The sequence below is a fragment of the Lactuca sativa genome, chromosome 3 (genome assembly GCF_002870075.4).
Source record: "Lactuca sativa cultivar Salinas chromosome 3, Lsat_Salinas_v11, whole genome shotgun sequence".
NCBI classification, from domain to species: domain Eukaryota; kingdom Viridiplantae; phylum Streptophyta; class Magnoliopsida; order Asterales; family Asteraceae; genus Lactuca; species Lactuca sativa.
This window is the reverse complement of record NC_056625.2, coordinates 69,062,066-69,071,918: the sequence shown is the minus strand read 5'-3', so window position 1 is coordinate 69,071,918 and position 9,853 is coordinate 69,062,066. Positions and strand designations below refer to the sequence as shown.

Sequence of the window (9,853 nt, the reverse complement as noted above, 5' to 3'; positions counted from 1 at the left end):
ATCGGTTCCAATGCATTTGGTATTGGAGCTGACTGCAAAGCGGGTACTATAGATAAGAGTGTTTTGATTTTTTTGTATGATAAATAATAAAACATTACAACATAGTCTAACACCCATACAGTTTGAACGAGAGATATTGCCGCATTTTGAATGAGAGACGGTTGCCAGACATTTAAACTAAAACTTAAAAGGCGTGAAGAAACATGGCTGGAAGGCCATCGCGAAGATGTCTGTAAACTGAGAGGTCAATGAAATATGAAAAAACACGTATGAGACATGTAGCCAACTTTTTTCCTTTCACAAAAATCTAATGTCTCGTGATTTCTGATTTGGAGTTGCATGAATTCTTTGCGAAAGCTTTTGTTACCCAATAATGAAGATTATTTGCTACGATCCAGGAATGGTCTTTTGTGGAATTAACAATTTTAGGAAGTTATTTTTGTCTTATAAATGAAATCACAAATTTAAGTTAATTTGCAAAAAATTGATTTGGCAAAATATATGATCTTCTGAAAATGTAATTACTTTGATGATATTCAAAGTTATATTTTAAGCCCCACGATGGGAGCATAATTGTTGCAAATAAATTCCACACATGAGGTTTGAGATGGTAACATACCTAAATATTATTAGTGTTTTTTCGATTGACTTCCTAAATATGTCTTCAGACAGGTTGGTCCGTTGGTGTGGACTGTACATATATGTACGTGATCACCATTTTTTTAAAATCATTTTTTTTTTATAGTTTTTGTTACTTGTTTTTTGGTACAATTCTTTTTAGTTTTTTTTTGGTCATGGTCGTTATTGTGTGCCAGTGTACTCGTCATATAAGTTATATTTCTAATGTTAAAAAAAATGTATTCAAAATAACTTCTTTGCATAGTAGTCCATACGAGATGTAGGAAATGGGGTTGGTGGATATGAAAGCAATATAAGATATGAAAGGACAAATATTTAATATTTAACCAGAGAAGTTCAAATTGATCTTCTACCAATAACAATCATTTAAAATTGAATTTCCATGTTATGATGTAATTTTCTAAAGTCATATTACACTATCTTTAAATTATAACTTCTCATTATTACAATATACATAGTCAAAGTACTCCCTCTCATTCAAAAAGGGGCTTCATATTATTTTAATCTCACAAAAGTCCAAGAAAAGCAAGCTATAACCCCTCAAACCAGGGGTAACTTTTGTCATTTATCTAAACGTTAGGGGCCATATATGATTATTTTTTGTATATTATATATATAACTTCTTCTCCCTCTTCAAGTCTACATCTATCTCATTCAATGACGGAAATCAGTCAAATAAAGCTTCTGGGCAACATTGCAAGTCCATATACGAGTAGGGTTCAGTTCGTCCTAAACCTCAAATCTATCAAATACGAGCTCATTGAAGAAGATTTCGATGATAAAAGTGAGCTCTTATTGACATCAAACCCACTTTTTAAACGAGTTCCTGTTCTTCTACAATCAAACAAACCACCGATTCTTGAATCTCTTATCATAATCGATTACTTAGAACAAATCTACCCCGATGTCTACAAACTCTACCCATATGATCATGCAGATCAAGCTGTTCTCAAATTTTGGGCTTACTACATCGACACAGAGGTATGTTACAGAGTGATTTACTAATTATGTTCCTCCAGAACCCTTTTACAAACTATGAAAATAATATTATACTTTATTTAATGTCCATGATCTTAGATATTTTTAGTATACGAATGTTGAAAGTTGAGAAAGTTCCGGCATATAGTAAAAAAATAGAGTTGTAAACGACCATTCGTGAAAGTTAGTTTATTTCATAAATGAGCAAACACTAACAGAAATTCTTATTTTTTAGTTAAACCAACCTAAACAATGGTCTTGTTTTGTTCATTTATGTTTGTAAATGTTGGTTTATTTTGTTCATTTAGGTTAATTTATATGTTCAAATGTTTTTTATTACATCACTATATTGGTGTTTGTCTAATTTTATTTGTTTAGGTTGGTTTAACATTTTAATAGACATAAATGAACGAATATAAACAATATAATTTATTAAACGAGTAGCGTAGCATGTTCGTTCGGTTCGATTCCAGCTTTAATAAAAATATAAGAAAATGACATGCATAAATGATAAATCATTAGGTCTAAAATAGTGGGATTATGCTTATCCTTCTTTTTGCATGACTATGTTAAATGCAGTGTTTTAAAAACCGGTTCGAACCGGCCGGTTGAACCGGTCAATCCGGGAACCGGAGGTGAGGGCGGTTCGATTTGGGCCGGTTTGATAATGATTTTCTGACCGGATTGAACCGACTGGTTTTGATAAAAAACCGGTTCAACCGGCTGAATTAAACCGGAATGGACCAGGTTGAATCGGACATTCTTGGATTTTTGTGTTTGTTTTGAGCTTCTTTGTTTGTTTTTTACTTCTATAATGATTGTTTTTATATGTTGCATTCTAATTACGTTTGCAATATTAAAAAGATGACAAGTTTTGTAAACAATGTATACAGGATAATTAAAAACATATAAAAATATAGAACCGGTTTGACCATCTAGTTGAACCAGTTAAACCGGTTGAACCGGAAAACGTCACCCGACCGGTTCAATTAAAAAACCGGTTTTTAAAACATTGGTTAAATGTCAAGCCAAATTTTGTGTAAGATTTCCTTTTAGATTATTCTGGTATTAATTAAACTTCAAATTATTTTTATGTAAAAGAAAACAACTTTTTTACTTTACGTAAGATATTAATCCAATCAATTATGATATATGAATTTTCACATCTTATGTTCTCCTAAATTTTGGTCGCTAAAAGTTTCAATTATCTATGTATTCAATCATTGTTGAAAGAAAAGAGTAAATTACATTTTTGGTTTGTCACTGTTTTGTAGTTTTGTTATCAAAAAGTTTTGTTTTAAATCTTTAGTATTTTTCTAAGCTTTTAAAAAGTTTTTTTTCTCCATATTGTACGTAATATGAGTATATGACTATTTTTTTTTTTGGCCAAAATTACAAAAATCAACCAACTTAAAACCAAAAATTATTGCATCATTTAGAACGACCATAAAAAATGTTAAAAAAGGTCAAATTTGCTAGAAACAAAATTTACAAAAACTAACAATACTTAATAATGTAATTTACTCAAAAATTATAATTTCTATTTGGATTTATGTGATAGTTTTAATTTTGTTATATACCTAAAGCGTCAAATTTTGCAAATTTATACACCATAATTATAACTTATTGTTGTTGTATAATCTGTTTTATTTACATATATCCATTTTGTTTGGCAGTTTTTTCCTTTATATGGAAGGTTGAGGAAAACACCCGACAAAGAGGGAAAAGAAGTCCTAAAAAAACAGATTATCGAAAAATCACATGTACTAGAAAATTTATTTGTGAAGTTTAGTAATGGGAAGCCTTATTTTGGAGGAGATGACGTGGGATATCTAGATGTTGTTCTTGGATGTTTTCTAGGTTGGACAAAATTTGTTGGAAATCATAACAATTTCAAGATATTTGATGAAGTTAGGACCCCAAATCTTATAGAATGGTCAAAACGTATGTTGTCACATGAAAGCCTTAAGGGTGTGATCCCAGACCAAGAAATACACATAGATTTCTTTAAATGGCTTACAAAAGCTAGACCACCACCAAAAGCTACTTGAAATTACATTTGTGAAACTCATGAATATATATATGATGTTTCAATCCCAATAGTTAGATCACCAAGTGTTGCATGAAATTGTTGTTATGTTTTTCTTTGCTTGTTTAAGCATTATTTAATGTCATGGTGTTTCGGTTTAGCTTGAGCTAATGTATCTTGTTTTATTATATATAATGACTACAACCTTACTGTTTTAGCGTTTATTCTCTTTAATCAATGGGGCTAAATGAAATTCTATGTTCTAAACTTATTCGTTTTGCTATGCTTGATTATGCGTAAAACTTGATAGAATGTCCATTTACCATTTTTTTTTTTTGGTTTTTTTGGTCTTTCAGAGTTAACAAACAAACAATCTGAAAATTAATATTAGGAATTAATATCGGATTGTTATTAACTAGTTGTAAGACCAATGTATTATATGGATTATTTTAAAAAAAGTTAAATATAAATGTCAAAATATTTGACAACTTTGAATTTATAAGAAAATAAAAAAAATGAATTATTATAATGAAAATGTTTTTTATCTTTTAAATTTAAACAAATAATTTAAATAAAGAAAAGAAACTAATGAACTTTAATTTTAGGAATTTTGAAATTAAAAGGTAAGATTATTAATGAAATTGATATCCATTTATTACTTTATTTATTGCAATTATCACATTAAAATATTATGTTAAATTTAATAAAATAGAAAAATTCATAAAATGACATTTAGAAAAAAATTAATTCAAATTAAATAACCACAAAATAACATTTAGCAAATTGAATGAGGATGTGACAAGTGACAAAAAAAATATATTCATTTATTAGAGAGGATATGAAAAACAAACATGCCCACAAATAATACTGAGAAATAAAATTGTCACAATTATAAATCAAAATATTATTATTAGATTACCACGTTTCATCCATAAATCAGATTAACCATTCACGGTTAGATGTGCTTATAAGAAAAAAAAGTGTCATGTTATCGAACGAATTAACTCACAAAACATAAAATAAAACCAACTTGAAGATGTTAATTCTTGACTAACATAGACAACAAAGAACTATCGTCCTTAAAAGTTTTTACATCACTCAATAATTGTAAGCTTCAACATAAAACATCGGGATTTAATACAAATCGTCGTTCTTTTGACTAGTCACGGAAGAACCGATAAACACAAAATGATATCTTAGAAATACGAAAGAACCAAAAATTTGAAACATCCTGCTATATAAATTCACAAATAAAGAAGAGAGTAGAGAAGATCTCACTATTACACTAAAAACTGTGAAAACTAAGGGCAAGAAAAGACTTATAAAACCATCAAATATTCTTCCTCCTACCTATTATTTTTATAATAATTTCCAATACCTTTAATAATTGCAATATACTTGGTACCTACAAAATGTTTTAAATTCTTAGATAATCATATTTTATATTTTTTCGAATTTTTAATTGTATATATATTGAAGTTCCATGCTATAAAATCAATATAAATATAAATAATCATTTAAAAGTTAAATTAACATGGATTCAAATGACAAATGTGGTATGAACAAATACTACATAATTCATATGATTATATACACAATTTGGATACTTGTCAAATAAATTATTCTATACTCCATTTAATTCCACTGATTTTGTTATAAAGCAAACTAAGAACATTTAGAACATATAATATAGATGGAAATCCTTGCGAGAAAACCACAAGTCACAAATATTTAGTCTTGTAAAATTCAAAATGTGAAGATGTTCGTCCTCAACCTCAAATACATCAAATATAAGTACATGGAGGAAGATTTCAATAACAAAGTGAGCTCCTATTACCATCAACCCCAATTCTAAAAAGCTCCATGTTTTTATACAATTAGCTTTACAAATTGCTAATCACAATCGATTTTTTAGAAGAAATCCACTCCAATGTCCACAAACTGCTCCCATTCAATCCTACAGATCGAACCATTATCTGAATTTAGGCATACTACATCGACAATGAGGTATCTGATTTTTCAAAACACTTTACAACCTATAATAAAAAAATATATTATACTTTATTTGGTTTTGGAGGTTGCTTGTGATAACCACATATTATGTTTTATTTATTTATTTATTATCATATGTTAAATGATGCAAATGAGTGCACTTTTAATCATTTAAATTTTCAACTAAAATTTAACTAATTAAAATCTATCTATATTAAAACAATAAATATTCATTTTGTTATATATTGTTTTCTCATTGAATTGGACACATATTTTCTGAATTTTTGAATTATTTAATATCTATTTGTCTTTTTTAAGTTTATTTTCCATTTTATTCAGATTCCACCTAATAAATATCACCTAATATTAATTAATTTTATTAGTATATCCTCCTTAATAAATAAAGGTTTTTTGTCACATGCCAATTTCTCATGACTTTTGACACTTGTCATTTTGTGGTGTTTTTGAAATAAATATTATCTACTTGTCAACTTTTGGTTTGTTTCAATTTTTAAAATTAAACTCGTATACTTATATATGTAAAGTATTAAATATCATATATATGATTTTAAATTGTAATAAATACATTTCTTTTTTTCTTATTTTAAAATTGTACATTAAAAAATATTTTTTATTTGCATTTTAATATTTAATTTTTTTAAATCAACTCGTATATTATACGTATTTCAATATATATAGTAACTTCTATAAATGTAAAAGGAAAAGTCCAAATTTTGAATTTAAGATTAAAACTTTATTTTATAATTTTAGGAAAATCAATACGCTACAAGATTTCTCCTTATATTTTCATTCATCGTAAAAGGAAATTTTCTATACCCGTTTAAATGAATTTTTCAAAACACTATCTCATAGACCATTAAACAATAGGGCTGAATTTGTTTTTTAATTATCATGAGTATATTATGTTATTTGGCAGGAAATTGGGTTTAATCAATGTTTTAAAAACCGGTTTTTTAGTTGAACCGGTATGGTGACCGTTTTTCGGTTCAACCGGTTTAACTGGTTCGACCGCTGAGTAAACCGGTTTCAATAATTTTCATCTTTTTTTGTATTTTCACACACATACCTACATACACAAATCAAGAATATGATGTCCATACGTTCAAACATTAAAATACATATGAAAACAAGTTGTAGATCATTCTAAAAACATTAAAATAACTCATAACCATAAGTTTTACATCAATCTACGTGGATTAAAAAGAAAATAAAGTCCTAGATGAATATAAATGCATCAAAAAACTTCATAACATTTATCATATGCTTTTATTTAGAAAAATTCTAATAAATGTTAAAAAACAACTAAAGTTTATTATGCAAAAGGTTTCAATTCCATGTGTTTTTATTCAATTTAACTGGTTCAACCAGATTTTTGTAAAAACCGGCCGGTTCGATCCGGTTCAGAAATAGACATAAAACCGGTGATAAAACCCGCTCTCTTCTCCGATTCCCGGTCTAACCGGTTCGACCGTCCGGTTCAAACCGGTTTTTAAAACATTGGGTTTAATAAGTGATTTTAGTTGTTTAATAACATAAAAACTAGCTTCAAAGAAGAAGAAGAAAAATTAAGGAAGAATATTATCATATTCTATTTTATCGACTTCATTAACTTTTCAATATTATTTACAAAACTTATATTGATTCTTACATTCAAATTGATAATCTACAAAAAGATTCATGATCATCAATAACAGAATTTCATATAACGGTCGAAAGCCTCTAATCAAAATATTAATAAACTAGTTTATAATCTGTATAAACCACAGTTACAAAATTAATTAAACTTTTATAATAAAAATTTATAATTATTAATCAATTATTTTAAATAAATTATTAATTAAAAGATATATATATCAAATTTTTAAAGTTATTATAACTTCAAATTTAACATATAATTTGGAAATGTAAATTTGAATTTTAAAATGAATTGCCTAATATATCTACATGACAAATCCTTATACTAATAAAAGAGTAGTCATTTTGCCATGTGTCATTATATTAGACCTCTTAATTAATATGATGTCACTTGTCATTCTATTAGTTCTCCATATAAAATTTATTAGACCTCCTAATTAATGTGATGTTATTTGTCAATCTATTTATTCTCCATTTTAAATTTTAAATTTTATATTATTATTTTCATTAATTTATAAATAAAAAATGTCTAATATATATTAAAAATTAATTAGATATATTTATTTGAATCAACGATTATAATTTCATAAAACTAATAAAAATATATCGTACTTAATAATTTATTTAAAATAATTAATTATTAATTTTGAAGTTTTACTATAAAATTTCAATTAATTTTATAACCGTGGTTTTCACGGGTTATAAACTAGTGACATAATATAAATAAGGAGTTGTATTATAATGACATTTGGCAAAAAAAGATTAAAAATGTTCATTTATTAGAAAAGAGATTAATTGATTACACTCAACAATAGTTATCAATATTTCAGTTTAGCATATATAATTTTAAAAGAATATACTTTCGCAAGATTTCAATGAATACGAGGAGTTTATTATGTGTTTGAATGTCGTATGGTGAAGTAGAAATATAAATTAGTTAAGTTACATATAGTAACCGTCAACGGAAATTAACATTTTATATCATTTCCATCAAAATATATTAAATATCACAACCATTGAATTTTTTTTAACTAACCATACAATTATATGCAACCAAAAAAAAAGGTGTAAAATTGCATTTCATCCTTGTCATGTAAATTACACATTCTAACATTGAATTGATTATTATCCACATTTTACTTGTTAGAAAAAGGGAAATCTCCAATAAAATACTAAAATTTTGTCTCGGTTTACGTGTTAGTCCTAAACTAATTTTTGTTTACAAAAAAGTCTTAAAAATCGGTAAAAGCTTGCATTTTGACCCATTCTGACCGGTTGGAACCGGTAACAAATTAATTTGAGACTATTTCATAAACTGACCCAAAATATTGGGACTTCTCCGCAAAAACAAAAAAACAAAAAAAACAAAAACAAAAAAACAAAAACAAAAAAAACAAAAACAAAAAACAAAATGTTAGGACTTTCTTACAAACAAAAACTTTATTATTACAAATAAGCAACTTCTTTTAAATTGTTAAGTGTTAATATTCTGAATTAAAAACAATAATAAGAAATGTGAAATGATCATATACAAAATGAGAACATAAAAGCATATATCATGATTTCAATGCTTAAAACATTACCATCACCATCACTTTCAATTTTAAAGAATTTCTTTAATATTTTTTCAAGTTTACTTATATGTATTATTAAAAATATTAATAATAACGAATTAAAAAATTACTACACTTGTTTGTATTTTTAATATAATAATAATAATAATAATAATAATAATAATAACAACTAGAAAGGTGACCCCTGCGTTGCGGGGGTCGGAAGGTGTCGCTTTTGTGTGGAAGTATAGTACATTGTTCTAATTGGTAGCTACATTAAAATATGTTGTTATTGTCTACGTTTCGCCCATTTACAAATACACAAATATGTTGTAGTATGTTATAATACAATGACCCCTTTGTGTTGCAAAGTAAATAGCAAGTACGACAGCAACACACTGTTAAAAAAAAGTAAAGTACTACCTCCCGAATATTAAATAAACCAATGGCTAAGGCTAGGTTATAGCCAATACGAAGACCCTATAAAACAAACATAAACAATATAAAAATATGGACAATGTTTCAATACAATTTTCTAAAAATCAGTTGAGTATTAGTAATCATATACCTACAAATCAACAATACACACACTTTCGGTAATGGATCAAGTAGTATTTATGCGAAAAAAACAAAAAAAAATCATCTTTTGACCAATTTACCAATCAACTTGCATCAGCTCCTTTTACCCCAGTAGAAACGTCATATGTTCTTCCTTTGTCCAGGGAACTCCTACAATTCCATAAACAACCATCTTATACTGGTGTCACTAATAATAACAACACGATTAATGTAACTGGTACGACTTAAAAGAACAAAACTCTAAAATTAACAATTTTGTTTGAATTTATGGCTTGTTCTGCTATGCATCCGATTTTTCTGTAAGAATTTTGTACATAAAAAGGGAAGTTTAACAACATTAATGAATGAATATAAACTTAAAAGTGTTTATATTAATTCAAATTGATACAGGGAATTCCGATAGATCAATCAAACCAAAAAATAATGG

The 9,853-nt window shown here is 26.9% G+C and overlaps 1 protein-coding gene across 1 annotated transcript; it reads left to right on the top strand.

Annotated features, from left to right (window-relative positions):
- The first annotated feature begins 1,284 nt into the window (after positions 1-1,284).
- Positions 1,285-3,870, top strand: LOC111888317 (glutathione S-transferase U17). The gene is made up of 2 exons (XM_023884473.3): positions 1,285-1,620; positions 3,294-3,870. The coding sequence occupies exons 1-2, from the start codon at positions 1,297-1,299 to the stop codon at positions 3,666-3,668; spliced, it is 699 nt and encodes a 232-aa protein (XP_023740241.1). The 5' UTR covers positions 1,285-1,296; the 3' UTR covers positions 3,669-3,870.
- Positions 3,871-9,853: the final 5,983 nt, after the last annotated feature.